This window comes from Trichoderma reesei (genome assembly GCF_000167675.1).
Source record: "Trichoderma reesei QM6a unplaced genomic scaffold TRIREscaffold_18, whole genome shotgun sequence".
Taxonomy (NCBI): Eukaryota; Fungi; Ascomycota; class Sordariomycetes; order Hypocreales; family Hypocreaceae; genus Trichoderma; species Trichoderma reesei.
Window position 1 is genome coordinate 550,841 of NW_006711165.1, and position 27,916 is coordinate 578,756.

Here is a 27,916-nt window from a genome sequence, read left to right on the forward strand (position 1 = left end):
CACCCGACCCACGCCTACCTCTAGGTGTGTATAGTATCGGCCAGTCTATTGCTTGTAGCCTGACTTTACCATGAAGAAAGGCGAAGCAAGGCTGTTGAGGGTACTAATACTATAGCGTTGAGTGAATTATCGAGACTATATGTAGGTATTATATGCAAGACGGCCGCTGATTGAGCCAACCATTCCAAAAGACAAAGTGACAAGAAAACGCCGTGTGTAGATTCTCATGACAGCCTCGTGCTTCATCCCTCATAGCTTCGACTCAATCTTGGACCGCTTCAGAATCCAGTCAATCACGTCCTTTGTAAACTCATCCTTGCAGTGGTCCGCGTGAAGCTGGTGATACGCGCCCTCATACGACTTGATCTCCTTATCCTCAACCGCATCCTGCTCCTTGACAAACTTGACGGCCGCGTCATAGCTGCACGTCATGTCGTTGGTGCCATGCGTCAGGAGCAGAGAATGCACGTCACTCCCCAGCTTGACCCGCCCCGACGAGAGCGCCGCGGTGCGATCCAGCAGCGACGCCAATCCCTCGAGCGTGCCCGTGTTGTGACACAGCTCGTCGTTGCGGATCGACTCGACAACCTCGGGATCGCGGCTCAGGTGCTCCGGCGGAACAACATGCTTGAGCTGCTGTCGCGGCAGCAGCTTGCCCACCAGCCGCCCCAGCACGACCTTGACCACGCTCGGCTCCTCGCCCTTGGAGAAGCCGATGAAGGGCGCCTCGAGGATCCAGCCGCGCACCCGCGCCACCAGCTGCCGGTGCTGCGCATCGCCCGCCAGCGTGAGCACCTCGCCGCCGCCCATGGAGTGGCCCATGACGAAGACGGGCGTCGCGTCCGACTTGGAAGACGACGCCTGCTGCAGCTTGTCCTGGATGAAGGCGGCGACGTCGGCCACCACCCGCGCCGTTGGACCGGTGAGGCCCCTGTCCGCGGGGCGAGTCGCGCTGCGGCCCCAGCCGCGCTGGTCCCAGGAGAAGACCTGGATGCCGTGCGCGGCGAGTGTCGAGAAGAAGGCGTTGTAGCGGTTGATGTGCTCGCTGAAGCCGTGGACGAAGATGAGCTTGGCTACGATGGGGCCCGTGGGCTGTGACGTTCTGGGGTTTTAGTTGCGTTCATGTTGTTCACATGTGAGAATATGGGGGGGTTTTGCCCGATGAAAGGGGAGACGAACCGTCCAGGTCTTTGTGTAGAGGCTCGCATTGCCCACTTTGAAGGTGCCCTCTTCGGAGGTCGACATGGCGATCTCAAGTCCGAATGACGACGATGAAGGCTTAGATGAACGCTCTTGTCGTCTCTCACCAATTCAAAGCAGATGGAGTGAATGGCGGGTTGTAAGTTGCCTGGAGCCGATTCAGCTCACCTCAACCTGACGGGAATGTTTTAGGCTCCGGGACGCGCTGGAGGTCACCCCTGTGAGCGACTACTAGTACTGGACCCGACTTGTACTAAGCTGAGCTGTTCAGCTACTAGTAGGTGTCCAATTAGCGCCCTCCAGGGCCCTTTCAGGGGTGGTATCGCGGCTGGGGTAGATCCCGGGGTTCCTCGGCAGAGCAAACTCAACTGCTTATTGTAGGTAGCTACCAATCTATGGACGTGGACATCGACGAGAAGTCTGACAGCAAAGGGCACACAGTCTTGAGAGAATATATTGCAGGGAACTCAAGAGATTTGACAGATTTTGCGTATACCTTGAAAGTGTTGTTCCATCATCCACATCGGTACGACAGGGGCAATCCCAAGATACAAAATACCTATGATATGATACTCCTCAAGGAATCAAACATCTCCCACAACCTGCAATCCTCAAGAGATAATCTTGCAAATACAAGTTCAAGCGGAGTTATTACTACAAGTACTTTAGTGACGCCGCCATCAGGGGCATCTGAGCTCTATGTACACAAAACAATAGGTAGGTAGGTTTGCTTCTCTCACGCACGCCCTGATCCCGTCCCGGATAGTTTACAAAATTGTATCAACCAGCAATCGACCCCCTCTTGCGTATATATAAGTCTTGTTTTCTTTTTTCTTGATTGGAGCAGTTACGTAGTTGCTCCTTTGTAGTCTTCCCAAGATAACACGGCCCTCAACCTCAAGGGCTCGTTGGTTTGTCTGCAGGCGACGAGGCTGCCTTCTCTTTGGACTCCCTAAGGGCCTCTCCACTTTCATCAACAAAACCCTCCTGGTCGTCGTCCCTGGCGAGATCGTCTTCAATCTCCTCATACTCGGTAATGTGAGAAGTAGACTCCCTCGACGGCCGTGCCTCGGACGGGATCTCGCCTCCACTCATCTGCCACTCCATCAGCTTAGTAAAGGCACTGTCCTTGTCGGCAGCAAGCTGGGCGTAGCTGCCAATCTCCGCCACCTGTCCGTCCTTGTTCAGGACAATGATCTGATCGGACCTCTTGATAGTAGACAGTCGATGCGCAATGGAGATGGTGGTGTTGTGCCCACGGAGAAGCCCGGCGAGGGCCTCGTTCACCAGCGTCTCCGACTCTGCATCCAGGGCCGAAGTAGCCTCGTCGAGGATCAGGATATCAGGATCCTTGAGCAGCGCCCTGGCAATGGCGATGCGCTGCTTCTGACCTCCGGACAGCTGAGACCCTCGGGCCCCGACCTGGGTCTCCAGGCCATCTGGCAGATCGCTGATAAAGGTGCAGTTTGCCCTCCTGGCCGCTGAGATTATTTCCGCGCGGCTGGCATGCGGTTTGCCATAGGCAATGTTCTCAGCAATGGTTCCCGAGAACAGCACGGGCTCTTGGGAGACAACGCCAATGCGCCGTCTCAGCGACTTGACGTTCACTGTGGAGATGTCGATTCCGTTGATGGTGATGGACCCAGAGGTAGGGTTGTAAAATCGCAGAAGCAGGGACGCAACCGTCGATTTGCCGCCTCCTGACGGACCGACGACGCAGACGTTGCTGCCAGACGCAATTTCAAAGTCCAGGCCATTGAAGATCTTGACCGCAGGCCGGGTCGGGTAGGCAAAATGGACATTGTTGAATCGAATGGTGCCCTGGGCGGACTTGATGGGGATGCCGACGGTCTGGTGAATGGTAGGCTTCCGGTCCTGCAGCTCAAACAAGCGACTTGCGGCACCGACGCCCTTCATGAGCTCCGAGTAGAATCCCGAGAGGCCAAACAGACTAGAACCCGCAAATGCAGTGTACATCATGAAAGAGGTCAAGTCTCCTAGGGACATGGCTCCGGATCGTACCAGATTGCCTCCGACGACCAACATGGCCAGGATCGTCATGTTACCCGCCCAGCCGGTCGAGGCGAAGAATGTTGCGGCGATCAATGATTCCTTTTTGCCCAGCGCAAAAATCTTGCGGACCTGCTTGTTGTACCGGTTGACCTCCTGGATTTCTCCGACAAATGCCTGGCTCGTCTTGATGTTTCCAAGTCGCTCTTCTGCAATCTTTGTCAAGGTACCGAGATTCTTCTGGATCGACCTGCTCACATTTCGAATCGCTCGTCCGTAGAAGAAGGCTCCGATGGCAATGGGCGGGAACATGAGACACAGGATGCCGGTCAGCTTGGCACTCGTCCAGATCATGATGGCGAATCCGGCACCACCACTGAAGATGGCTCGAAGCCCATCGCTCAGGTTGGAAGTAATGGACTTGCCCACAATGACCGAGTCGGAACCGAGTCGCGATATGAGGTCGCCGACTCGATTGGCGTCGAAGAATTCGGCGTCCTGAACGTAGGTCCTCCTGTAAAGCTGGGACCGCAATCTGGCAACGACTCTCTCTCCAATGATGCGCAACAGAATTACTCGTCCAAAGGTGGTCATGGCGCCAAGCGTGAGAACACCCCCAAGAGCCATGAAGAACTGATTGAGGGTGAGGCCAAAGATGTTCACGTTATCGATGTCGCCCTTTGTCGAGATGTCGAGGATTCGTCCAACCGAAAACGGTATCAGCATGGTGACGCCCGAGGAAATCATGAGGAAGAAGAAGGCCAGGCCCAGCCAGCGAGCTTCCGGTTTGGCGATCGAGATGAGCCTCCATATTTCCTTCAGGCCAGCCTTTGCTTGAGGCTTGCCCTCCTTGGACAGTCTAGCAGAGAGGTTGACTTGCGCCGCATGGGCAGCCCTTTCGCTCTTTTGAAATTCCTGGCTGCCATGATCCTCGTTGGTATCCTTTGTTTGCCGGGCTGGCTCCAGTGCTTGTTGATTCGCATTCTGAGTATTTGATTGAACCTCTCGCGCAGCAGAAGAGGTACCGGAGAATTGGCGAGCTAGATGCAGTACATGTCCATGGCCAGATGACGATCGAAGTCCGAAGCCGGTATGCGATTGCGGTTGAGAAGAAGAAGCTTGATATTGATACGGAGATAGACGCAGAGACCCCGCGAGTGTATGGAATCCAGCAGGCGTAAACGACGGAAGCGCGCGCGGACGAAGCAATTGCGGCTGGCACAGACGAGACTCGGCCTTCGGGGAGAGTTGCGACAGAGAGCCGCGACTCCAGGCTGCAGATTCTTGCAAGCCTCCGACTGCTCGCCTCGGAGGCAGCGCTCGTCGCAGCGCCCCGGCATTCATGATTACCGAGGGGACGCCCAGCGGTGCAGCATCGAGTTGCTGACAGCCGTTCGGAGAGGAAAAGCCGATGTTCGGGGTGCTGGCGGCGGCGAGTCGGTGCAGAGGTGTTGGAGAAACAAGACAGAAAGAGAAGCAGGAGGAGAAAAAAAAGTGCCCGCGAGGCTCACGCAGCCGGGCTAGGAGGTTCGTGCCGTCATAGTCGCGGCATTTACAGCTGAAGGCGCTGCAAGCTGGCGCTGGAATGCGCAAGGCGGCGGCTCTGGAGCGCCCCATTTTGGGCACTCTTTTTGGTGGGCGTCGCTCGGCCGAAGGTCGGCTCAGCAGGGGCTCGATTGCGCTCCGGACTCCGTGCGGGCGTCAGGCCGAGCTGCAAGCTCCGAGGCCCGACATTGCCAGGCCTACAACCTACTACCTAGTTGTATGTAGCTATAGGAGGAGAGGGAGGGAAATGGTGGGTATGAATTGACAATGTTTCGACCGTGGGAGTGCATCAATACCTAGCTAGGTAGGCATCGAGTTGGAACCTCCATTTGCCCTATATGTGGATCATACCTAGTAGTTGATGCATCTACGTCTTCAATCACATGCTCTTCCCGATGCTTTCACAAGGGATGACTTCAGACACGGCATATTGGGTCATAGGACATATGGAACCACGTACAAGATCTCATGCCAGTAGACGGCTGTACCAATCTCATCCTACCCATGTTCAAGAGAACCCTCAAAGAATGTAGCAGAGATAACCAAGTCAATACCCTCAAAGACCAGGAACGCTTCCCTTCCACAGCAGGCCCTCCCGCCCAAGGGGCGCATGCAGGGCCCTTACCCAACGTCTCGTCTCGAGCTGCATCATCCACCACATTAGGCGCCCTCACCCTCTTTCAACATCTGCGCCACCTCGGCATCTATCTCGTCATCGTTGCCCAGGTCCGGAAAGTCGCCCGCATCGTCTACTCGTCGCCTCTTATTGGACCCGTTGATTGATATCGGTAGGGACTGAGTGTGCGTCGATGGCACGGCAGGGGCAGGTTCAGGGGTTGGAGCGTCTTCCGAGCGTTTGGCGCCCTCATCAACACCGATGCTCCCCGCCGCAGTATCCTCATAGTCGTTGTCCATACCGGGCGGTGTAAGAGCCTCCATCTCTGGCCGGTCAAGCTCCGTAGGAGGGCTACCGGATTCGCCTTCCGCATGAGACCCATTGCCATCCGCAGGCCCAAGCGCCCTCATGATAGCCACCTCGACCTGCTGCTTCTTATCCTCGATTTCGCGTTTGCGCCCCGAGAGCTCGGCGGCTGCATTCTTCTCATTCTCCAGTGCCGCCCTGTGCGCGTCTAGCATCTTCTCTAGGCCTGAAATTAACGTCTCACGGGCCTTGACGCACTCAGCCACCGCACTCTCGGCGTTCGCCAGGGTCTTTAGCAGCCCATTGAGGCGAGCTGCATAGACTGGCGCAGAGGGAGGTGCTACCGTAGGGTCAACTTGCTTTTCATACTCTTGGTTTGCGGAAGCAATGGTTGACTTGAGTGGCACGCTGAGCTTCGTGACTGTTTGATGGGCGGAGACCAGAGGCGCGAATTCCGAAGGCACAGAAGCAGATGATCCGAACGGGGAACCTCCAAAGCCGGGCTTGACGGATCCGCGGGCCTTATCCAGCTCTGTTCTCAATGGTTAGTATCTGCTAGTAGCCCCAAGCGAAGCCCTCAACGACTGACCACTTAGGCGTGCTTCGATAGCCGCCTGGATTGGGGCCTCAAAGATCGCTCTGTCTTTCCAGACATCGATGACACGCCGCAACTTGGCTTGGATCTCAGCTGGCGCGCCCTTATATGCGACGGCGGCTGCCTCAGCCACGACGGGAGAGAAGGCGATGACAAAGTCTTCTTTGTGGCGGATTCTCGACTGCTGCACGACCTCTTTACACAACGTATTAGCACAAGTCGTTGCGTCAGGGCTAGGTATGGTGGTAACAAGGAAGGGAAACGGTGTTTCGGTGGCGGTGGTGATGGAGTGCATACCATTCGCAAGATAGATGAGGCTCAATCGTTTGGTGCTGGACGAATCCTTGAGTCGCTGCATCCAGAGCGCTACCGTGCGATCTGCGTGTCGCCTGAGCGTAGTCGAGATTAGTATGTCTGCGCCTCCAAACCAGCGCCTTCAACGTGGAAACCAGTCGAAGTAATTACCTGTGAAACATGATCCATTGCGCCGCTGTCGCGATGCTGTCATGGCTCTCATTCAGCGCCGACAGACGCGCCAGGACAGAGTCGTCGTTGTACGCCATTATGACAACCAGAAACTTGGACCCAGACTGTAGTATTTGCACACACAACCGTCTACCAGTTGACTCTACGGGCAAAGATCCTTATGGAAGCAGATTTGGCGCTGCGACGCGATGGGGATAAGTCTACAGCAGGCAATTGGATCTTGGTCTTGAGTCTTGGAGCTCAAGCTGCAGCCTCGCGATCAGCTAGTCAGCTTGCAATTGACGCAGGTCGGACTGCTCTCAGTCAGGCCAAGGGCTGTGCGCAAAATCAGCGTTTGACTGCAGAGGAGAGGAGGATAAGACTGAAGAATCTGGAGGCAAAAGAATACCGGCCAAGGAATTCAAAGGAAGCTTGAATGAAAGAGCTGAGTGGAAGTTGGGAGAGAGGTCCGTCGAATGTCTGGATAAGTGCAAGTTCCAGCGTGCGTGTACGGCTTTATGCAATATTGCGGGCGCAGAGCTACGTCTCAGGCCACTCACCGCCCGGCAGAATGCCGCAGCAGTAACCAGGGACAACTGGGAGCAGCGAACAGATGGTCACTGCTAGCGAGTGCCTTGTTGCGCAAGCGAATACTGACACGATCAACCACGAATCTCACACTCCTTTGGCCATTCTCGTCAGCGCTCTGCTCCCGCATCAAATTCGCATTCACACACGCTTCTCGTCGTCCTTAAAGAGTCTTCAACATGGCAGACCGATTTCCTTCGCTCGAGGACTTTGATTCCGGAGGTAAGCTCCTGAATCCACGCCGAGCCAGGGACCATGCCCCATGCTAACCACTGCTTGTCAGCGCAAACCGAAATCCAGAACGTTTCCGACGAGCCCTCCGCCGAAGACTTCCTCGCCAGAGAAAAGGCTCTGCTGGGCGATGATGCGAACCAATTCGCGACGAGCGATGACGCAACCGCACTGGCCGACACCAGTGGAGATCTCCTTGGAGAGAGCACTGCTGCGGAATCGACCTTTGAGTCTCAGTTCCCCGACCTCGCCAATCCTGCTGCTGTAGGTCTACGTTGGACATCGCAAAAACAATCAACTGCGGAGCGCTGACAATCTCGGAAACCAGGGCCTCGCAGGAGTAGATGGAAACATCATGACCGGCCCGTCTGTAAGCTACAACTCGGGTTATCAGACATATGCCGCCGACGAGGAGGAGCCGGAAGTCATCAAGCAGTGGAGAGAGGCCCGCGACGCCCAGATTGCCAAGAGAGCTGAGCAGTTTGCCGCTCAGCGAGAGGAGACGATACAGGAGGCTCAGCGAAACATTGACGACTTCTACGAGAACTACAACTCCAAGAAAGAAAAGGGCATTGCGCAGACACGCAAGGAAGCCGAGGAGTTCCTCGCGAGCAGGGAGGATACCGTTTCTGGTGGCACCAGCTGGGACCGCATCGCGAAGCTGGTCGACGTCAGCGGAAAGGGGGCCAAGGGCGGAGCCGCCGGATCTGGCAAGGAGCGCTTCCGTGAGCTGCTCGTGAGCCTGCGCAAAGACGAGAAGGCTCCTGGCGCAACTGGCTACTAATGTTGGATAACATGGGTTGACAAAACCATCTTTGTGGCATTGCGTTGCCTGGATTCAGGGGGGGGCAAGGAAGGGCGGGATTTCTGTCTTGCGGTACATTTTGATTTGCAACTTTTTTTTACCACGCAAATACCGGGGTGGTACGATGAATCATGGCTAAGCATAATTCAAGAGGAGAAAAAGGATTGATAACCAAGAGCTAGACGAGCGCGACCAGAAGCATCGCGATATCAAAGTCATGGGGTGGTGGCGAGAGGCGGACTTGAAAATCCTATATTTACTGTCTATAAGACATACATTTCCCTGAACCTCGATTCAGTGCAAGTCGCAATGATCTTGACCCGCCTGTCCCAATCAAATAATGATGCTTTAATCCTTGCCGAACCAGGTGTTGTGGCCGGCGACCTTTCGGCTGGCAGCGTAGATGGAAGCTACGACTTCTTAGCTCTCTGGTTCCATAGCTACTGTTATACCAATCAACTTACCTCCGAAACCTCCCCAGAGAGCGACGAGGTAGGGGCCCATGTACCAGCGGCTTCGAGGGTGCTGTCGGCTTGTGTTAGTAACGGGGTCGAGTTTCGCGATCGGGACGAGCTCGTGCGTACAATCTTCCACAGACGGGTGTGAGCCTTGTAGGCGGCCTGGTAGAAGCGCTGGTACTCAGGCACCTTGTTCTTGGCGTCGATCAGGCTATGACAGGGCGTCAGTTGAGGTTCTCCAAGCTGTGTCGTCGATAGGCGCATAGGGAAGACTCTGCCGGAGCCGGTCGCAGCCGGGCAGCCATTGAGGGCTTCCGCATGGCGTCGCTGGTCGATGGGAGCTTACCCCATGTTTGCGGTTGGTTGAAGATGCGTTCGGGACTTGGTCTGGAGGATTGCTTCGTGGTGGAGTGATTCTTGTAGTCGGGATGTCGGGAGAAGAGCCTTGGTTCAAGAAATGAGGCCATATTCTAGCTCAAAGTGGGTAGCTGGATGACTCAGCAGTCGGCACGGCGCACAAACTGCTGACGGAAAGAGCAGCTCTGCCGCGGCGCAGGAAGAAGGATTGAAGGTAGTGCGAGTAGGTAGGTACGTACCAGTCGATAGTGGGGTGCAGCTGCCGCGACCAGGAACCGCCAATTACATGCGTTTCTGTGATTATCGCCGTCTACCTACCTAGTAAAAAGCGAAGCCTCGCCATCTCTCCAAATTTGCTGTTGCGGCACGACTCATATCTATTGTTCTCCAGCTTCAGGGCGCCTTGACGCTCGAACGAGGACCAGCAGCACCGCAAAGACGAACGGCCCAATGTGGTGATATGCCTCAGAGGTCGCCGGCTGGCTGGAGACAACCCCAGGAATGCGAGGAGCCGTGAAGTTTGCACCAGATCGCCCGGCATCGATTCGATTACTCCCCGAGCTCTCGCAGGCGGTGCATACCGGGCTCCAGCAACATTCCCAGCACTTCTCTGCCCTAGCTCGCCCATCTACTACTCCAAGTCTATATCGACCTTCTAGAGCCCCTTCTAGAGTCGCTCCTGGAAGCCCTGGTTGGCAGCAATGGCGGGCGATTTCTGCTGAGAACCCGACTTCCTCGCCGCAGCCATCAGGATGGAGGAATTACGGGGGACTAGGGCAGACGCGGCAGCGACACGATGCATCTCCAGGACTCGTCACATCGGACGAAGCCCTCGCTACAAGAATCAGCAAGAACCTCGAAGACGCCGAAGCTGAGATTCAACCCTACGATGCCGCCACGTGGGAGGCCGTATGTGACATTCTCTCCAAGAAGCATGGGTCCGATGGCGTCTGGGCTGTCTTCCAAGCTCTTTGGCACCGGGAGAAGCACGACATGATTATCTTTCGCGATGCGGAATCTCTGCGTGGCAAAATCCTGTCTGCTGCGTTGGGCTCGGAATCGCGACTGTCTACACTCTTCGCGGCGGCCCAGCAGCTGCTCGCCGAGAACGATTTTCAATGGCCCGGATTCTACACGCGAGTGCTACGCTTTTTCCTCGAGCGTGGTGCCTATGAAGAGGCAATCCGCTGGGATCGCAAGCTGGCTCCCATCTTCCCAACCGGAGCCGATGAATTTGGCGCTTTACTAGCAACCTTTGTCATCAAGCCTACGCCTGAAATGCAAAGCACCTTGACGACGCTTTATGTATCCAGCGCCAACCGCCAACAATACGACCACGTCATACCGGCTCTCTTCGCCTCTGGGCAATCGAAACTGGCCCGTACCTGGCGCAAGAAACTCATCGTATTCAAGGACTTTCCGTTGACATCGAATTGTCGACCTTTCCTACTGTTCCTTGCCAGCTACTATCCGGAAATCCAGCTCACGGAGAGCGAGCTTACGGTCGCTGATCTCGACCGCCAAGAACTAGCTGAGGCTGACGAAGAGTCTTCTTTCGAGGTTGTTAGCAAGAGGGTCGATACAAGGGGCTCCCACAGCGACGCACTTGTTGCGAGATGGCTTGCCAGTACGTGGGCATCCGTGGAATTTGCCATCAATCTCATCTATAAGCTCGGGGTGCGAACAATTGGCCCTCGGTCTCTGCAAGCCCTCGCGCTGCGGGACACGGATGCCAAAGAAGTTTCGTCGCGTATTGATCAGATCGAGAGGCTCGGCATGAGAATTTCACCTCACTCGTATTGCAAGATTCTGGTTTCATTCGCGAGAAATGGGTCAGAGGAGTTGTTGCACGACCTCATCAATTGCGACATTCACCCTGATGAATTCGAAGACATGGATACCCGGCACTCCCTCATGGCGGAGGCAGCGAGGACGGGAGACTGGAAGATGGAGCGGCTACTTCAGGGTATCGAATGGGCAATTGAAACTGGACCGACATCTCGACGCCTCAACTCCCTCCTGCGGAACGAGGTCTCCAATGGGAGCTTCACGAAAGCTAAACAAGTGCTTGACCGCATGGAAGCTCTCAAGATCAGCATGGCCCAAGCCAGTGCAACAGGCCTCCTCAGGCGTGCATTTTGGAAGCTCGATATTCATCCCCCTCACCGATCACGACCCTTACATCCAGACCGCACGCACAGCGATGTCGATAAGCGTATGCTGGATCGAGCGCTCAGTGTCACTCGCCGCGTCTCTTGCCATGATGTCGCCATTCCTACGAGGTACTGGACAATGCTTCTCAATAATCTCGGCCGCTCCGGACGGCTTGATGAGCTCGAGCAGCTGAGCTTGAAGATCATGCAGTTGTATACCCCCCCTTACGGAGGGTTGGTGCCTGTGCACCGGGAAGACTTGCCAAAGCACTTCAACACGGAGGAGAAGGAATATATACCGGCAGACTTGCCATTTACGCACCACCACCATCCTATTCGGCTGATCTTTGATACTTCTCTGCAGCGCTCCATTGTGAGATGGGGATTCGACCAAACTCTGGCGACCAAGCCCCGACCGTCAATGTCTCTTACGCGACCCCCGACGGCAGGCTTTTCGCAGTTTGATGTCGCCCGTGGGGTCCGTCTATTGGCCGCGCTGCGAGATCAAGGGGCCCTGATTGATACACAGGTGGTCCGCTCCAGCATCATCCTCCGCATCGCCACCTCACTGGTCCCTGGGCGGCCTAGACATCGATCGAGAGACAGCGTTGAGTTTTCTGTAGAGCATCTGGTGCGCCTGGCCGAGGAGGCATGGGGCTCAGGAATGTTTCCCGACGTGTCGGCAGCAATTCGAGAAGTCGACCAACGGGTATCAAAGCTATGGACTCGATATCCGAGGCTAATCGACAGGACTCTTGATAAGACCGTCACGCAAGGCGAGGGACAAGACAGGCAACGAATCACACTTGGATAAAAAAAAAGGTCTATTTCTGGGCACACGCAGATGGGGCCCTTTGTACAATATCTACACTGAAACTTGTAATTAAATCTAATCAAAACCGATAACTCCAGGTGCATTATTGATTGTTCCTGGGAAGCATTGTCCACTCCCTTGTTGATAGCACGATCATACGTCGTGAAGCAGTATGACCACCAACCGCTTGTCAAAACGCCACGCCTAACCACAGTTGTGAGGACTTCTGTCCGTCTACTTTCACCCTTTTTCTTACCATGGCATTTTACTTCTTCTTCCCTCTCATCCTCATTCAAGCCATCCAAGCTACTCAGTCCCTATTCTTTTTCGGCTTGACAAGAAGGAGAATGAATAAGCCCGCAACCAGCAGCAACAGCAAGAGAATAATCTTCCTCTTGATACTCCTCTTCTGATACCCCGAGGCGATCTTGAGCTCCTTATCGGCAGCCTTGACCTCGGTGTTCATGCGCTCCACGTTGTAGTCGATGCGATCGAGCATGGTGCCCTGGTCGATGATCATGGTCTGCAGGTCGCGGAAGAGATCGGACAGCTCGATGATGCCCTGCGCAATCTCCTCGATCTCGCGCTCGCGCTGGGCGATGGCGGCGTCGTTTGAATGTAGCGTCTTCTGCTGCATGGCGACCTGCAGGGTGGACTGGGAAAAGGAGCGGTCGGCATCGGATTCTTGGAGGGACGGGTCCATGAAGGAGGAGCCGGGCATGGGAGACGTCGGTCGGTCGATGGGGCTGATGGTGCCGAGGCCGCCCATTCCGCGGAGTTCTAATGTGCACCTTCATGTCAGTTGTCGTTGCCTTTATATCGGCGGTTTCTAATAGTATTATGTGGTTCGAGACATACTCTTGAGGTATGCGCTCTGCTTCTTGCGAAAGTTTGCGCTGGCCTCCTGGACCCGTGTGGCGAGCGATATCTGAATGTTCTTGGCCATGGTCTCCTCCGCCCGCGTCATGGTGCCGGACTGCTTCGACTCGCGGACCATGTGCTCGACCTTTTGGATGCGCTGGTGGCACTGGTGGAAGCCCCTTGTGATGTCCTGCGTGAGGCGCTCGATCTGGACCTCCTCGTTCTTCTTGGCCTCGTCGTCGTCGAAGCCGGGCAGGACGTGCGCCTGGTGCAGCTTGTCGAGCCGCTGGCTCTTGATGGCGATCTCGGCGAGGAGCTCGGTGATTTCGTCCGAGACGTCGGTCCAGCGCGGGGGCAGCAGGTCCATCTCGATCACGGCGTCGCCATCGTCCTCGAATGCGCCGCTCGAGAGCAGCCCGCGGCGGTCCGAGTCGAGGGCAAAGCCGCTGCTGCTGGAGTAGGCATCTGAGAAGCCGGAGGTGGCGGCATATTTGGATCGCTGGCTGGGGTGGTGGGCGTACGACTGGCGGTAGGAGATGTAGCTGCGGGATGTCTTAATGTTTGGCTCCAGGTAGGATGTGACGGATGCACTCTTTCAAGAAGGCGGGAAGCAAAGTGAGGGCGTTCGCATGGGGGGGGAGCAAGACGTACAGGTTTGTGCGGTCGCGCCACATGGCGGACGCTTGGGGGAAGGTCTTGCGGCCTGTCAGGACGGGATACAGGGCAGACGGTGGACGGAGGGACTTGGTTGGAAGTTTTGTATTTGTATTGGATCTGTTATGGAGGTGGAGTTTGGGGACTCATGTGGTGACGGGGCATCATCAGCATCTGCTGAGATTGGATGTGAAGCTGGATGGGCGCATTACGACATGTTCGGCGTTGAGCAGCGGGCTGTTGCAGACCCGGCGCTAGCCTGAAGCGGGCGGTTCCAGGCGGTGGGCTGGCCAGCTCTGGCCTATCAAGGGGCAGCTTCACAGGGTGTTTACACGTGTCAAGAGCCGCCGCAGCTTTGGACACTTTGTCTCGTCGGTTTGCGATATCGTCACACTGATGAGCGAACAGGTTAGTAGGTAAAAAGGCAAGCAATAGTTGGTTGGCTGTATCTCAGGCAGTAATTGACGCGGGGTGCAATTGCAGGTACATAGTAGTATTATCTCTTCAGTGGTACGCGCACCATCGAATGAGATGCAGCTGTGTGCCTGTGAGCCATCGCATCATGACCCCCTTCAGCTGGCTGGCACCCAGCAGTAACGACGCCCAATTGTCCGTACAGTGCGCAAAGTGCCACCCTGCAAATCCTCCCCCAATTGAACAAAACCCGCCCACGGCACGGCGCTGCACTTGGTGCTACGGAGGATACGAGTCCTACCTCAGATACTACATGTGCTCTTTCGCTGCCAAAGGGGGCCTTGCTAGCCGAACGGCTAATATCCATGGATGGCCAGTCCGGCCACTCCTGGCAACGGGTCTGTGCCTGACCACGGGCTGGGACTGGCATCGTACGGACTGTACAGTGTCACTGCACGTGTACTGTAAACCTGCAAGTCCCCTATGCCGATTCTGCCTTACAGGCCCCCTGACTTGCAGCGCACCTCTTGTCTTATTCCTGCTTCGTCCTCTCCCCACGTCAACGACACGCCCAGGTAACCAAAAGCTCCCGCTTTCGCTAAAAGCCGCCACTAACGCTGCCCATCTCATTTAAAGTCGAGCCTTTGAACCTCTCCGGCCTCTAGACATCACGCTCTCTCTCTCTCTTCGCTCTCTATAACCGCTATTCGCACTCTTCACAATGGTCAGTATTGCGCAGGACCGCCGCTGTCGGTCGACTGTCTCAAGAGGCGCAACCCCGCGACCGCTGAGGGGCTACCCCCCAATTTCAGGAGCTTTTGTGTGACTGACCGCGAGCCCTCGAACAGGCTGATTCTCTTACCGAAGAGCAGGTCTCTGAGTTCAAGGAGGCCTTCTCCCTCTTTGTGAGTTTTTTGAACGTCCTTTACTGCGGCAACCCGGTAGGGGGGTTGTTTTCAGGGTGCTGACCGAGCTGCTCTACAGGACAAGGACGGCGATGGTACGTGATGGCGAGTGACGCGACAACACACCTATTGCCCTCTCGACGAAGCCGCACCGAAGCACTTTGTGCCGATCGATCACTCTATCGTCGACTCGAATCATGATACATGGACAAGAAACTGACAGGCTTGACCTCGTAGGCCAGATCACCACCAAGGAGTTGGGCACCGTGATGCGCTCTCTCGGCCAGAACCCTTCCGAGTCGGAGCTGCAGGACATGATCAACGAGGTTGACGCCGACAACAACGGCTCCATCGACTTCCCTGGTATGTGAATTGTTGGGAGATTTGGTGGTTGAGGTATACGGGCTGACGTGGAGCGGTGAAGAATTTCTCACCATGATGGCACGAAAAATGAAGGACACCGATTCCGAGGAGGAGATCCGGGAGGCATTCAAGGTTTGTGGCTATAATAGCCTGCGTCTTTTTTCCCCCTTGCGTTTGTGGCATGTTTTGCTAATGGAGCCACTAGGTCTTTGACCGCGACAACAACGGCTTCATCTCTGCTGCTGAGCTGCGCCACGTCATGACCTCCATCGGCGAGAAGCTGACCGACGACGAGGTCGACGAGATGATCCGCGAGGCCGACCAGGACGGCGATGGCCGAATCGACTGTGAGTTTTTGACGAGAAGAGACGCATCACGTCTCTCATCACCCTTGTGCGTTCAAAAGAGCTAACGTATTTGCGTAGACAACGAGTTTGTCCAGCTCATGATGCAGAAATAAGGGGTCACGTCTGGAGTTTTTTTGCGGCTACGCCATCTATCCGGCCTCATCAGGGGCCATGGATGGTGGCTGACCCGTACGGCGAGTTCAGGTTGTTGGCACGCACAGAAATGTTGTTTAAAATTCACTTAGTCGACTTTTGTTCCTTATACTACTGTCAAATCTACGAGCGGTTCTCGTTCACGGCATGTTTAGAGTGGTGATGTTTTTTTTGTCTTTGTGGCAGCAGTCGAGGTGCTAGGTAGATACCCTAGACCGTTTGAAGCATTCCGTTGAAGCATCAGTCAGATGCTTTTGAGGCATGTCTGCGTGGAATCTTTAAGTACGAGTAGAATGATGGCAGCCTGATAAAGCCAGCTAGTGATACGACTCTAGTCATGAGACTGAATGCCTCGTGTCAAGTCGCTGAAGTGTGTAACCAGGCCTGGCAGTATCGCCGTCTTCACACGTATCACGTCTGAAATGTCGTACCTAGGCTCGACAGTCCTTCACCAAGGCAGGTACGTTGTTGATTCTCACCAGACACACAAGTCACCATTACTTTAACCTTTTTCCAACAATATCTAAGGCATCATCAAAGAGTTCAACGCTCCTGGCCTGCCACTTCGAAATACCAAGAGACCTTATATCAAAAGAGTACCTCATGGTCGTAGAGATACGCTCCATAAGGCAGCACGCCTCGATAGGTGCATTGCAGCTACAGAGGCCAGGTACTGCAAAACGCAAAGTACCTCGCCCCGGCGCCAGACTCGAGCACAGCAAGCGTGGCGCCGCCCACGTCCAGGTACCGATAGCGCCGGGGTACCGCGACGCCGTGTCGGGCCATTGCTTTTTCCGCCCGCCACGGCGTGCAGGCTGGCCATGATGCAGCGTGTCCTGCCCCACGTCCGAGCTGGCTCAGGTACTGTACTTGCAGGTTAGCAGCGTGAGCGACGACTCGGATAGGGAGCTGGTGGCATTGCGACTCCTGCAGTTACCACACGAGCAAACCTCTCCAGCACCAACGTCGAGGCTGTCTGCAATCCTCGCTGTTCTTGCCGGGCGTCAGCACTAAAGGGCCCCTTCGAAGCCTCTCCGTGCCTGTATATGCGAGCCTGAGAGCCGGGGCATTGCTGTCCACTGCGCTCTACAAGTGCCACCTGCTGGCCGGCTCACCACCGCTTCCCGCCGTCCACCGCCTGCGGCTCCTTTGGATAACAGCCCGTGAGAGGACCGTGTCTTGAAGATGAGTTCCTGTATGCAGCCTTGCCTCTTCCCCCGTGCTAGCCTGTGAGGTCCCCGATGGCTGATCTGCGTCCGCGTCCACAGTGAAGCAATTCATCCGCAACGTGCGCGCGGCCAAGACGATTGCCGACGAACGAGCCGTCATCCAGAAAGAGAGCGCCGCGATCAGAGCCAGCTTCCGCGAGGAGGGCCACGACCATAGCATACGGTGGGTTTTCTTGTCGAGTCTGCGTCTCGCGCAAGCGAACAATGGACAGAAGTGCTCATTAGGCGGACGGGGAACAGGCGTAACAATGTCGCGAAGCTGCTCTACCTCTTCACCCTGGGCGAGCGAACCCACTTTGGCCAGGTCGAATGCCTGAAGCTCCTTGCATCCCCACGATTTGCCGACAAGCGCCTTGGCCATCTCGCTACGAGCTTGCTGCTGGACGAGAAGCAGGAGGTCCTGACGCTGGTGACCAACTCGTTGAAGAAGTGAGCCAACCCCCCCCCCTCTCTCGCCCCTTACATGCCTCCATTGCCGTTTCGGTGTTGGCAGCAGACGGGTTGTCTAACCACGGTTGTCTAGCGATCTGAGCCACTCGAACCAATATGTCGTCGGACTCGCCCTTTGCACCCTCGGAAACATTGCGTCCGATGAAATGTCGAGAGACTTGTTCCCGGAAATCGAAAACCTGATCTCGACCGCGAATCCCTACATCAGGAGGAAGGCCGCCCTTTGCGCCATGCGGATATGTCGCAAGGTTCCCGACCTTCAGGAGCACTTTGTCGAAAAAGCCACGGCACTTCTCTCCGATCGAAACCACGGCGTCCTCCTTTGCGGCCTGACCCTGGTTACGAGCCTGTGCGAGGCGGACGAGGAGGAAGGCGGCGAGGAGGGCATGGTTGAGAAGTTCAGGGCGTTTGTCCCCGGGCTCGTCAAGACGCTCAAGGGCCTATCGACCTCGGGGTATGCCCCGGAGCACGACGTCACTGGCATCACCGACCCCTTTTTGCAGGTCAAGCTTTTGCGGTTGCTGAGGGTCCTGGCTGTTGGCGACGCCCACACGAGCGAGCAGATTAACGATATCCTGGCGCAGGTGGCGACCAATACCGACTCTTCCAAGAACGTTGGAAACTCGATCCTTTACGAAGCCGTGCTTACGATTCTGGACATCGAGGCTGACTCTGGGCTGAGAGTTTTGGGTGTGAATATCCTGGGCAAATTCCTCACCAACCGAGACAACAACGTCCGCTACGTTGCGCTCAACACACTCATCAAGGTGGTCGCTATCGAGCCGAATGCAGTCCAGAGGCACCGGAACACCATCCTGGAGTGTCTCAGGGATCCCGACATCAGCATCCGGAGGAGGGCTCTCGACCTGAGCTTTACGCTCATCAATGAGACCAACGTGCGGGTGCTCATCAGAGAGCTGTTGGCCTTTTTGGAAGTTGCAGACAATGAGTTCAAGCCCACCATGACCAGCCAGATTGGAATCGCCGCCGACAAATATGCCCCGAACAAGCGCTGGCACTTTGACACGATGCTGCGCGTCTTGTCGCTGGCGGGCAACTACGTCAAGGAGCAGATCCTCTCGTCATTCGTCCGCCTCATCGCCACGACGCCGGAGCTGCAGACATATGCCGTGCAGAAGCTGTATACCAACCTCAAGAAAGATATCACGCAGGAAAGCCTGACGCAGGCTGGTGCCTGGTGCATCGGTGAGTACGGTGACGCGCTGCTCAAGGGCGGGCAGTACGAGGAGGAAGAGCTTGTCCAGGAGGTCAAGGAGAGCGACGTGGTCGACCTGTTCTCCCTCATTCTCAACAGCAGCTATGCCACGCAGGTCACCACAGAGTACATCATCACAGCCCTCATGAAGCTCAGCACGCGCTTCTCCGATGCTGCTCAGATAGAAAAGATACGGCGCATCCTGCAGACGCACCAGACCAGCCTGGATGTGGAGGTGCAGCAGCGAGCGGTCGAGTACGGCAACCTGTTTGCATTTGACCAGGTCCGCCGAGGAGTGCTGGAGAAGATGCCGCCGCCCCAGATCAAGGAGGAGTCCAGAGTGCTGGGCCGGGCTCCCTCAAAGAAGGCCAAGAGCGCGAACCGAAAATCCAAAATCATCAAGCCTACCGAGCAGGACCTTTTGGACATCATGGATTCACCGGCCACCGTGGCTGTGCCCGCGAACGGATCGCAGGCGACAAACTCGGATCTGCTGGCCGACATTCTGGGAGGCGGATCATCGGCAACACCAACGTCTGCCTCACCTGGACCGCAGCAGTCTAACATCTCGTCTATCATGGACCTCTTTGGCCCAGGGCCGACGACCCAAAGCACGCCCGCATCGGCAGCTCCGTCGGCAGGCCTCGACATCATGTCTCCAATGGCATCTCCGCCACCTCAGCAGCAACAACCCCCACCAGCAGCCCAAGGCCAGGCGATTCCCTGCTACAATGCCAACGATCTCAACGTGACGTTTACAGTTCAGCGCAATGCGGAGGGGCTGATCCAGGCCGTGGCGCGATTCCAAAACACTTCCGCGTCGACACACTTGTCTGGAGTTGGACTGCAAGCTGCCGTTCCTAAGTCTCAGAAGCTGCAGCTGCTGCCCATTTCATCCCCAGAGCTGGGACCTGGGGCAGAGACTACTCAGATGATGAGAGTAGCTGGTTGCAAAGGGGTAAGTTCTCCATGTGTACATCATTTCTCTCTCCTTGGATAACGTTTACTGATGGGTGTTGACAGCCTCTGCGATTGCGACTACGCATCACCTATACTCACCCTGCCAGAGGGCAAGTGGTGGACCAGGTCAACTGGTCGGAGCAGTCGTAAATAGATGGTTTCTTTGCAGCAAGCGGGCTATGTTACTGGTTATCGAGAGTTATAATGGAATACAAATAGGAAAGGTTACTGGTGGAGGCTGTCGATGTCGAAAAGATCGCAGGGAGTATAATTGCAGGACGATCTGGAGCACGTGTGACGACGGGTTGGAGGACGTTATTATTGTAGAGGCATCAATGAGAGTTGGTCTACTCTGTTAAAGTGTACAATCTGAGACATACAACAATTCCAATTACAAGCAATTTTCATATACTACCTAGTAGTCGTATCAATCTCGTTATTTGCTCAACAGCCTGCTACCAGTAGCCTAAGTAGGTACTTGCTTGTATGGAGGCTTTGGGCTAGCGACTTTGAGGCTCATGTCAGCACCAATGAGGCAAACAGAGGGTGCAGCTCGAGGTTCTGCCTATACGCATCAACATCATACATCAATCTATTACGCATGCCAACGAAACAAACCAAAGACGCCTCCCCCAATCAGAAATCGAGTATTCATGCTCTGCCGACAATCAGCAAAACGCTTCTATTTTACGACATCACGGCGCGGCACAGCGGCATTGATCTCGTCATTCAGCGAAAGAGCGTCATCAAAGCGCCGATTATACGGATCGAGGGCGATGACTTCGAGTGAGGACGGGAAGAAAGTCGCGAGGAGGGAGGGCCATCTTGAGAGGACGGCGGATGAACCCAGAGATGCGGTATGTTTCTTTTCTCTTTGCCCTCTTTTCTTGCATTTGCTGTCTGTTGTTTTTTCTGTTTGTAGTGTCGTCGCGTTGATGTTAATAAATGTATGGGATTGGGCGGGTTTAGGATCTTCATGAAGTGCAATTGGAGAGGATTGAGCAGGTCAATGAGAGGGTGAGACTGTTTCGACTGCGTCTTCTGTCGGGGCCGGTAAAGGTAAGCCCGTCACATCATCATTCACTCACTCACTATTCCAGTCATACGAACTACAATATTCCATCTTCTCCCTTGTTTTTTTTTTTTTTTTTCCCCAGTGGATGCTGCGCCAATGTCCGGATCGTTGACCCTCGAATCGTTTGAATGTACCAGTTTTTGCCTGGCCAGTGGCTGGATACGTACATCCCCGGCGTCCCGAAAGCAGGCGGCTTCACCATAACATCTGCCCCTTCTTCTTCTTCTTCCTCTTCTTCCGAGTCGCCGTATTTCGAGCTCGCGGTGCAGGAATCGCCTGAGAATGAGCCCGCGGCGTGGCTGTGGCGGCCTGTCGGAGAGATTTTGGGGGAGAGGCTGAGGGTTCGCGTTGGGGGACGATTTGTGTTTCCTCCCCTTGCTCCCTTGGCCAAGAAAAATGATGCTTCTGACGTTGTTGCTGGTGCTGTTACTGGCGGTGACGACGACGACGACGATGATGATGATGATGTTGGTAAGGGGCTGAAAAGGGTTGTTTTTGTAGCTGGTGGCGTGGGCGTGAATCCCCTCGTCAGCATGTTGAGCTACATCGCCGACAACGAGCAAACGACGCCCTTCGTTGACGACGTGGTTTTTCTCTATGCGAGCAAAGTCCCTCGGAGCGGGAACTTCTCTGATATTCTCTTCCTGGATAGGATCACGCGCTTCTTTGGCGAGGGGAAAGTGAAAGGAAGAGTGAAGCTGTTTGTGACGGGGACTGCTGCTGCTGCTGCTGCTGCTGAATCTCTTGCGGCTTCTCCTTCTTCTTCTTCTTTACAAGGGGCGGCGAGGGGTATTGGTACGGATTCTGCTGGGGCGATGAGAGACATGAATGGGACGAGGGTGGAGGTGCAGAGGAGGCGGATTACGAGTGCAGATGTGGCGGAGGCTGTTGGGGATGGGCGGGATCCAGGGACGGTGGTGTATGTTTGTGGACCGAGGGTGATGACGGATGAGCTTGTTGAGAGGTTGGCGAAATTTGTCGATCCGAGGCGTGTCTTGACGGAGAAGTGGTGGTGAGAAGGGATGGGCAAAAGGGGGGAGGAGGAAGAGGAGGAGTAGGAGGAGGAGGAGGATAATCCCGATTCCCTTTTTTGCTGAAAAGGTAGAGACAAAGAAGAGAAGATAGATTGTATAACGAGATTCGAATAGAGTAGAATTGGTTAGAGCAATATATGGTGGCAGGTCTTGTATGAGCCCTATATCAAAAGGGAAAATATATGTGTGCGCTCGACCCCCCAACGCCCATGGTATCATCAAGAAGGCCGTCCCGAGAACTTGATTTTTCGCCGTTGAATATTCTTCATCCTCTTCCACGTATAGCACCGCCGGTGCTTCCAAAATTTCAATCTTGTCGTGACTCCAAAATCCCCTATTCGATCACGATCCTTTCATAAACCCCACGGCGCTCAGTTTCATGAAAACAAGTCCTCCGCCCTCTGTCTCCGTTTTGTCCGATTCATGTCAAGCAGCTCCTTACCGGCATTGCCTGAACCGAACCTATCGGGGAACAACTCCCGGGCATTGGCGGCAGCTCCCTTAATAGAGAAGCCGCCGTCTTTGCCCTGAGCGCGTTGATTCGCGACGCCTCGAATATTCAACATCTCGCCGGCCGGTGCGTCTGGCCTAGCCACAATCTTGGGCATGTCCTCCTCTTTCAACCGTGCTGAGCCAATGGCCTTTTCGAGCTGGTCCAACTGCCCGCCTCTGTTGGTCGACTTGGTAGGGAAGAGCTCTTTCGACTTTGTCTCGCTTGCGAGGCGGCTCTTGATGGAGCGGGCCTGCGTCCTGTTACCAGACGAGCTGGCAAAAAGATCCATGGGTGCGTCTCCGTCATCGTCACGGCGCGGCGATGCGGACCTCCCTCTCCTGGCGCTTGATCGTCGTGCTGGGCGATCGCCAAACAGCTCCTTGCCGCGGTTGTTCCCTCGCGCGTACGGTCCTGATCGCTCGGGCGACCTGCTGTCTCTGGAGGGCTGCGGCGCATCATCGTACATGCTTGCCTCGAACGTTTCCACCTGTTCGTCCGAGTATCGTCTCCGCCTGCCTCCGTTACCACGATGGTCGCGGTCACGTTCACGGTCGCGGTCACGGTCGCGATATCGTGTCCGGTTCTCCTGCTGTCGGCGCCGCCTTTCTTCGGGGTCGTGCTCCGGGTGTAGGAGGTAATATCTGCTGCGAAGCGCGGCGCCAGCCTGCTTCCTATCGGCTAGAGTAGCAAAGCGAAGCTGTAGGGAGATTTCTGATCGGCCCTCCAAGGCTTTGGCGGGAACCGTTTCTCCAATGCCCAGAGCCGTGGCATCTGCAATGTCGATAGCACTGAGGGCCACAAAGGCGTCGCGGGCCGTGGGCTCGGAGCTGAAGACGAGATTGGCAGAGCTGTCGTCGATCCATTCCACCCTGTCAACGGTCCCGTAGTGACTCTTTACATATGATTTGATGTCGTCCGTGTGTAGGCTGTCGAGGCCTTTTATGTGGATCTTTGTAGGGACAATGGTGGTGGACGCGTCGTCTTCGTTTTGCTGCCCATCGTCTGCTACCTCGCCCGGCTCTTCGGGCTCGTCCGGCACCAGGATGTCGTCGCCTTGCGGGAGGATCTCGTGGTTATCGCTGCCGTCTTGAAAGGCATCGGCGGCCGCATCGTCCATATCGATATCCAAGTCCATGGTGGAGGCGCGGCGATGGCCGAGAAGGACGGGCAATCTAGGTGCGTAACGGCTTGGGATGCGCTCTGCCACCGATTGAGGTATTGGAGCAATGTGTAAAGATTGAGCAAACAATTAAAGGTAATTGAGCGTAAAATATCGACGAGAAGAGACTGCCGTTTCTCGCTCAATCCCTCTTTGGAGTTTCAGTTAAAAGATGTCAATGCAGAGAGCAAGTCAGCAGATGAAAAGGGACCAAGGATTGACAGGACCAGGCGGAGAGTGGCAGAACGGCGGCTGTGAGGCGTGACACGAGCATCGAGAAGCGCGGCTGTTAGGCGGTGACGGCGCTTGTGCTCTGGCGCGGCTGCGGGCTGATGTACCCTGTAAGCGCAGGTACTTGCGGCGTGGAGGTGCCTCTCGCGGCAGTACCTGTGCGGTGCTATGGGGGCGCTACAGGCGCGCTACAGCAGTGCTCGGCTGTGTGCTACAGCGGTGTTTGTGGTCGGGTGCTCAGCGGTGCCACAGCGCTGTGGCCCCCTGCTGGAGAGAGTTGAGATAACCTACTACCTAGGTAGGTACCTACATGTAGCGTCGCCTGAGCTTCCCAATGCTGGCAGGGCGAGTCAAGCCACCTGTGGCGGCCACGAGCCCCGCGGATCCGAAAACCCACCATAACAGGGACTTGCAGGCAATTCGCTTCATCACGCAGCAGCTCTCCAGCTTGGCCTCTTTTTCTGTTGCGACAGGAAGAGCAACGACTTGAGGCTCTCGATCTCGCGCAGCAAGAGACTTTCCATTTTCCCCAGCTACCACCGTCGACTCGCCATCTACATATCCTTTGACATCATTGGCATCTTCATCTTCCGCCTCCGCGTCGCCCAAACCTCTCCCCGGATCCTCCCCCACCAACGATGCGTCGTCCCTCATAACCCACCCTGTCGATATCCGTTCCAATGCCTCAAGATCCTCGCAACGCCCTCAGCGCTCTCCTGCGGGCTGCTGATATCCAAGACCACGAACAGATCCTCGAAGCCGCCAATGCCGCCATCAAGGCCGACAAGAGCGACTTTACCGCCCAACACACCAAGGTCGTCGCCCTGCTGAAGCTCGATCGCTTCGACGATGCCCTCCGTGTCATCAGCGGCGGTGGGATTAAGCTCCAGGCCAAGTGCACCCTCGAGCAGGCCTATGCGCTCTACAAGACAGGCAAGCTGACCGAGGCGTCCGACTTGATCGAGTCCGCCGGCCTGGAGAAACGCGGCCTCCGCCATGTCGCCGCTCAGGTCGCCTACCGGGCCGAGAAGTCGCACGAGGTCGAGGCCATCTACAGGAACATGCTGGACACGGACGCTGCCGGCGAGGAGAGCGATCTCAGGATCAACATCTCTGCTGCCACGGCCCAGTCTGAATGGGAGGGAACGCCCTCGGCCAGCCCGGCCATGTCCCCCGAGTCCTTGGATACCTTTGAGCTGTGCTTCAACGTGGCTTGCGGCGAGCTTGCTCGCGGCAACACAAGCCGTGCTGCTTCGCTTCTGCAGCGCGCGGCCATGTTGTGCGATAACTCGGACGAACTGACCGATGAGGAGAAGAAGACAGAGCTGCGATCTATTCGTGCTCAGCAGGCGTATCTGTTTGCCAAGATTGGGAAGCCCAGCTCGGCTCTGGAAGTCTATGAGATGCTGGGTCCTCCAACGTAAGTGCATTGTTGCCTCAGAGTTGCAGTGGATTGTATCTAACGTGTGTCACAGTGCCAACGATGGGCGTGACTTTGCCATCATCACCCAAAACAACCACTTTTCCCTGGAAGCCCCTGGCAACCCCTTCCTGCGCCAGCGCAAGGCAGAGTCCCTCATGGCATCAGCTGCTCAAAGCGATCTATTCAACTACCAGTCCAATATCCTCAAGCGCAACAATCTCATCATTGATCTTGCGGCCTTTAAGACGCAGGGCGTCGCAAACAGAACCGAAAAGACTCTCAGGCAGGCAACGCTTCCTTCGATTAGTCCACAAATCACGGCAGCGTCCATCATCAACGCTGCTGCCCACACTCAAGGGTTGGACGACAAGGAGGCGCTTCGCAAGCTGCAAGCCCTGGCGGCCAAGCGGACCAACGACGTTGGTCTTGCCCTGACAATTGTTCAGCTCCAGCTCCAGCAGCAACAAGCTGGCGCCGCTCTGACGACCCTGACGACCTTCCTCAACCGTTTAGAGTCTTCGGAAGAACCCAAAGACACGGATGTACGCTTCAGCCCCGGACTGGTTGCGCTCGCCGTCTCTCTATTCCGATCACAGCAGCGAGAGGCCTCAGCCAAGGCGGAAATTGTCAAGGCCGCCCAGTACTGGCAAAATCGGCCATCTCACGCAGTGGGGTCGCTTCTCCTCGAGGCCGGAATCGAACTCATGCGATCGTCCAACGCGGACGACTTGCTGCTGGCGGGATCGGCGTTTGAGAAGCTGCTCCGGGAGCAACAGGCCACTGATGTGGCTTCGGCCGGGCTAGTCGCGGCCTATGCGGCGTCTGACGCGTCCAGGGTCCGGCAGAATGCCGACCAGCTGCCCCCTGTCGGCGACCTGATCAGCGGCATCGACGTGGACGAGCTGTTCGCAGCCGGCGTGGCCGCTTCCAAGAGCAGCGCCGTGTCCAAGAAGCGGCCGGCGACGGAAGAAGCCAACGTGGAGAAGGCGACGAAGCGACGGCGGAGAAAGCTGCCAAAGAACTACGTCGAGGGCAAGACGCCCGACCCGGAGAGGTGGCTGCCGCTCCGCGACAGGTCATCATACCGGCCCAAGGGCAAGAAGGGCAAGAAGAGGGCCGGCGAGGCCACGCAGGGCGGCATCGTCAAGGAGGAGGAGACACTGGGGCTGGTGGGCGGCGGAGGCGTCAAGGTGGAAAAGGCGGCGGCGCCGTCATCGAACAATAAGAAGAAGAAGAAGGGCAAGAAATAGGCTATCTATGGTTCTGAATTTTCACTGTTTACAACCGGGCAGAGTCTTTTATGTGGTAATGCAGATCCGAGTATCGACTTGTGCATGTATATGTATGCCGCAGTTCGGAGAGTTGCATGGAGTTGCTGCGATAGGGGGATCAAGAAAAAAAGGGGGTATGTAGATTTGCTGGAACAAGGGGTTCGAGAGATGGACTGGACTCTGCAGCCTTGATGCTCATACCGGGAAGGACTTATACCCTGATGCCCGACAACTTGAAATTGTCGTGACACCAGGCCAAGTCGAATATGTGCAGAATATGCACGGAATCCCATCACATACGACCATAGGTAGTGGAGAATTCGGGGTCCCGTCTGCTCCCCCATAGACAAGCCACTAACCGGCAGATTAGTAGTCAGGTGGGTGACCACTGGCGAACACCGGCTGTTGTATGTTTTTCTCTTTTTGCCTTTTTGCTTCTTGTTTCGCTGAAATGCTGAGTGTTGACGTTCTCCTGGTCTACTGTGGTGAGTTAGGGGGGAGGTCGTTGATGGTGTTGGGGGCGGGGCAGCCACTGTCTGTGTAGGAGTAACGATGATGAAGAAACCACAAGAGATAGACTTGAAGTCTATTGTGGAGGCTGTAATGGAAGTAAAAGGAGCGGTAATGGAATTAAGAGAAGCTGTAATGGTGATTGAGATCCCTCTGCTGCGGAAGGAAACCTGTAATGTGTATGTATAGTAACTACATGTGCTATATAAGGGCCTCCGTTGTATAGAGACAGCATCGAATGAGTGAACTTTGCAACAGTATAGCAAGAAAAAAAAAAAAAAGAACAAGAGAAATCTATATAAGGCGCACACTGCCCTGACCCAGACCAGCTGGCTTCAATGTAACCCCCCTTCCTGAAAAGCATCGCAGTCCAACCACCTAACCATGCAATGTCGTCAAATCACCCCCTGAAGGCACTGAAGAGGTCCGCAAAGAACTTGGCCGTCCTGCCAATAATCTCAGCGTCCTCGAGCTTGCCCGACGCACCGCCATTGGGCGACTTGCACTCCTCGCCCGGGTTCTGGATCTGCACAATGGCCGTGAGTCCGGTATCGCCGCTGATGGTGCTGAACGGCTTGTTGTTGCAGAAATCGGTGCCGTCGCAGCAGTCGATGAAGCTCTTGGCAATGGCATCGGCGATGTCGGAGCGGGCAAAGTGGGCGTTTTCAAAGAGGAAGTTGTTCTGGACGCAGGCGGCGGCGGTGCCGGCGGAGAACTCGACGGCGTGGGAGGCCTTGATGAGGATGCTGTCGTCGACGGGGCCGGTGGTGAGCGTGTTTTGCTTGAGGGCGACGGCGAGGGCTTGCAGGTCGGTTGAGTTGACGCCTGAGTCGGTGCCCTGGAGGGAGCATGATTCGGTGGGGATGAGGCCGCGGGGGTTGAGGGGGGAGGCGTGGGTGAAGAAGGGGAGGGAGAGGAGGATGATGACGACGGAGGAGGAGGAGGAGAGCATTGTGGTTGTTTTTGGGGTTTGATTGTGTGGTTGGTGGGTTGTTGGTAGTTGGAGAAGGAGGGTTGATATTGGT

At 55.8% G+C, this 27,916-nt stretch overlaps 13 protein-coding genes across 13 annotated transcripts; 6 read left to right on the forward strand and 7 right to left on the reverse strand.

Annotated features, from left to right (window-relative positions):
- Positions 1-249: 249 nt before the first annotated feature.
- Positions 250-1,245, reverse strand: TRIREDRAFT_66324 (uncharacterized protein; the record flags this gene model as incomplete). Its single annotated transcript, XM_006967670.1, has 2 exons — positions 250-1,092; positions 1,180-1,245. The coding sequence occupies 2 exons, from the start codon at positions 1,243-1,245 to the stop codon at positions 250-252; spliced, it is 909 nt and encodes a 302-aa protein (XP_006967732.1).
- Positions 1,246-2,097: 852 nt separating this feature from the next.
- On the reverse strand, positions 2,098-4,633 carry TRIREDRAFT_80432 (uncharacterized protein; the record flags this gene model as incomplete). The annotated part of the gene is made up of 1 exon (XM_006967671.1): positions 2,098-4,633. Exon 1 carries the CDS (start codon positions 4,552-4,554, stop codon positions 2,098-2,100), a length of 2,457 nt encoding a protein of 818 aa, XP_006967733.1. The 5' UTR covers positions 4,555-4,633.
- Positions 4,634-5,205: 572 nt separating this feature from the next.
- On the reverse strand, positions 5,206-6,835 carry TRIREDRAFT_80437 (uncharacterized protein; the record flags this gene model as incomplete). The annotated part of the gene is made up of 4 exons (XM_006967672.1): positions 5,206-6,209; positions 6,267-6,467; positions 6,570-6,661; positions 6,738-6,835. The coding sequence occupies 4 exons, from the start codon at positions 6,833-6,835 to the stop codon at positions 5,416-5,418; spliced, it is 1,185 nt and encodes a 394-aa protein (XP_006967734.1). The 3' UTR covers positions 5,206-5,415.
- A 578-nt stretch (positions 6,836-7,413) lies between these two features.
- TRIREDRAFT_123155 (clathrin light chain) lies at positions 7,414-8,621 on the forward strand. The gene is made up of 3 exons (XM_006967593.1): positions 7,414-7,547; positions 7,609-7,820; positions 7,885-8,621. The coding sequence occupies exons 1-3, from the start codon at positions 7,505-7,507 to the stop codon at positions 8,338-8,340; spliced, it is 711 nt and encodes a 236-aa protein (XP_006967655.1). The 5' UTR covers positions 7,414-7,504; the 3' UTR covers positions 8,341-8,621.
- Positions 8,602-9,183, reverse strand: TRIREDRAFT_80441 (uncharacterized protein). Its single transcript, XM_006967673.1, has 4 exons — positions 9,166-9,183; positions 8,946-9,030; positions 8,826-8,886; positions 8,602-8,771 (listed from the first exon to the last, which is right to left on the reverse strand). Exons 1-4 carry the CDS (start codon positions 9,168-9,170, stop codon positions 8,710-8,712), a joined length of 213 nt encoding a protein of 70 aa, XP_006967735.1. The 5' UTR covers positions 9,171-9,183; the 3' UTR covers positions 8,602-8,709.
- Positions 9,184-10,070: 887 nt separating this feature from the next.
- Positions 10,071-12,143, forward strand: TRIREDRAFT_66268 (uncharacterized protein; the record flags this gene model as incomplete). The annotated part of the gene is made up of 1 exon (XM_006967594.1): positions 10,071-12,143. A coding segment is annotated over one exon (2,073 nt), but the record flags the coding sequence as incomplete, so codon positions are not given.
- A 119-nt stretch (positions 12,144-12,262) lies between these two features.
- On the reverse strand, positions 12,263-13,819 carry TRIREDRAFT_123158 (t-snare, syntaxin). The gene is made up of 3 exons (XM_006967674.1): positions 13,656-13,819; positions 13,002-13,546; positions 12,263-12,923 (listed from the first exon to the last, which is right to left on the reverse strand). The coding sequence occupies exons 1-3, from the start codon at positions 13,676-13,678 to the stop codon at positions 12,454-12,456; spliced, it is 1,038 nt and encodes a 345-aa protein (XP_006967736.1). The 5' UTR covers positions 13,679-13,819; the 3' UTR covers positions 12,263-12,453.
- Positions 13,820-14,654: 835 nt separating this feature from the next.
- On the forward strand, positions 14,655-16,101 carry cam1 (regulatory protein calmodulin). The gene is made up of 7 exons (XM_006967595.1): positions 14,655-14,796; positions 14,921-14,977; positions 15,057-15,072; positions 15,215-15,340; positions 15,402-15,472; positions 15,546-15,687; positions 15,766-16,101. Exons 1-7 carry the CDS (start codon positions 14,794-14,796, stop codon positions 15,798-15,800), a joined length of 450 nt encoding a protein of 149 aa, XP_006967657.1. The 5' UTR covers positions 14,655-14,793; the 3' UTR covers positions 15,801-16,101.
- Positions 16,102-16,800: 699 nt separating this feature from the next.
- Positions 16,801-19,994, forward strand: TRIREDRAFT_123163 (adaptor protein complex gamma-adaptin subunit). Its single transcript, XM_006967596.1, has 5 exons — positions 16,801-17,035; positions 17,109-17,232; positions 17,310-17,498; positions 17,593-19,693; positions 19,759-19,994. The coding sequence occupies exons 1-5, from the start codon at positions 17,026-17,028 to the stop codon at positions 19,843-19,845; spliced, it is 2,511 nt and encodes an 836-aa protein (XP_006967658.1). The 5' UTR covers positions 16,801-17,025; the 3' UTR covers positions 19,846-19,994.
- A 477-nt stretch (positions 19,995-20,471) lies between these two features.
- Positions 20,472-21,786, forward strand: TRIREDRAFT_66286 (uncharacterized protein; the record flags this gene model as incomplete). The annotated part of the gene is made up of 5 exons (XM_006967597.1): positions 20,472-20,552; positions 20,665-20,754; positions 20,908-21,180; positions 21,247-21,470; positions 21,558-21,786. 5 exons carry the CDS (start codon positions 20,472-20,474, stop codon positions 21,784-21,786), a joined length of 897 nt encoding a protein of 298 aa, XP_006967659.1.
- A 395-nt stretch (positions 21,787-22,181) lies between these two features.
- TRIREDRAFT_66165 (uncharacterized protein) lies at positions 22,182-23,432 on the reverse strand (the record flags this gene model as incomplete). Its single annotated transcript, XM_006967675.1, has 1 exon — positions 22,182-23,432. One exon carries the CDS (start codon positions 23,430-23,432, stop codon positions 22,182-22,184), a length of 1,251 nt encoding a protein of 416 aa, XP_006967737.1.
- A 735-nt stretch (positions 23,433-24,167) lies between these two features.
- On the forward strand, positions 24,168-26,363 carry TRIREDRAFT_123164 (signal recognition particle subunit). Its single transcript, XM_006967598.1, has 2 exons — positions 24,168-25,107; positions 25,163-26,363. The coding sequence occupies exons 1-2, from the start codon at positions 24,368-24,370 to the stop codon at positions 26,358-26,360; spliced, it is 1,938 nt and encodes a 645-aa protein (XP_006967660.1). The 5' UTR covers positions 24,168-24,367; the 3' UTR covers positions 26,361-26,363.
- A 648-nt stretch (positions 26,364-27,011) lies between these two features.
- Positions 27,012-27,843, reverse strand: TRIREDRAFT_110078 (uncharacterized protein; the record flags this gene model as incomplete). The annotated part of the gene is made up of 2 exons (XM_006967676.1): positions 27,012-27,061; positions 27,378-27,843. The coding sequence occupies 2 exons, from the start codon at positions 27,841-27,843 to the stop codon at positions 27,012-27,014; spliced, it is 516 nt and encodes a 171-aa protein (XP_006967738.1).
- Between the last annotated feature and the right edge of the window lie 73 nt (positions 27,844-27,916).

Excerpts from the sequence above, each read along its gene's own strand:
- TRIREDRAFT_123155 (XM_006967593.1), top strand. The coding sequence starts at position 7,505 with ATGGCAGACCGATTTCCTTCGCTCGAGGACTTTGATTCCGGAG. Across the intron at positions 7,548-7,608 it reads CGAGGACTTTGATTCCGGAG|CGCAAACCGAAATCCAGAAC; the intron begins GTAAGCTCCTGA and ends ACTGCTTGTCAG. Across the intron at positions 7,821-7,884 it reads ACCTCGCCAATCCTGCTGCT|GGCCTCGCAGGAGTAGATGG; the intron begins GTAGGTCTACGT and ends CTCGGAAACCAG.
- TRIREDRAFT_80441 (XM_006967673.1), bottom strand. Across the intron at positions 8,887-8,945 it reads ACACCCGTCTGTGGAAGATT|CACCCTCGAAGCCGCTGGTA; the intron begins GTACGCACGAGC and ends ACAAGCCGACAG. Across the intron at positions 8,772-8,825 it reads TCTCTGGGGAGGTTTCGGAG|CTTCCATCTACGCTGCCAGC; the intron begins GTAAGTTGATTG and ends AAGAAGTCGTAG.
- TRIREDRAFT_123158 (XM_006967674.1), bottom strand. The coding sequence starts at position 13,678 with ATGTGGCGCGACCGCACAAACCT. Across the intron at positions 13,547-13,655 it reads TGGCGCGACCGCACAAACCT|CTACATCTCCTACCGCCAGT; the intron begins GTACGTCTTGCT and ends GACATCCCGCAG. Across the intron at positions 12,924-13,001 it reads GCAGAGCGCATACCTCAAGA|AACTCCGCGGAATGGGCGGC; the intron begins GTATGTCTCGAA and ends GGTGCACATTAG.
- cam1 (XM_006967595.1), top strand. Across the intron at positions 15,341-15,401 it reads CGGCTCCATCGACTTCCCTG|AATTTCTCACCATGATGGCA; the intron begins GTATGTGAATTG and ends GGAGCGGTGAAG. Across the intron at positions 15,473-15,545 it reads AGATCCGGGAGGCATTCAAG|GTCTTTGACCGCGACAACAA; the intron begins GTTTGTGGCTAT and ends TGGAGCCACTAG.
- TRIREDRAFT_123163 (XM_006967596.1), top strand. Across the intron at positions 17,233-17,309 it reads GGCCACGACCATAGCATACG|GCGTAACAATGTCGCGAAGC; the intron begins GTGGGTTTTCTT and ends GACGGGGAACAG. Across the intron at positions 17,499-17,592 it reads GTGACCAACTCGTTGAAGAA|CGATCTGAGCCACTCGAACC; the intron begins GTGAGCCAACCC and ends ACGGTTGTCTAG.
- TRIREDRAFT_123164 (XM_006967598.1), top strand. The coding sequence starts at position 24,368 with ATGCCTCAAGATCCTCGCAACGCCCTCAGCGCTCTCCTGCGGGCTGCT. Across the intron at positions 25,108-25,162 it reads GAGATGCTGGGTCCTCCAAC|TGCCAACGATGGGCGTGACT; the intron begins GTAAGTGCATTG and ends CGTGTGTCACAG.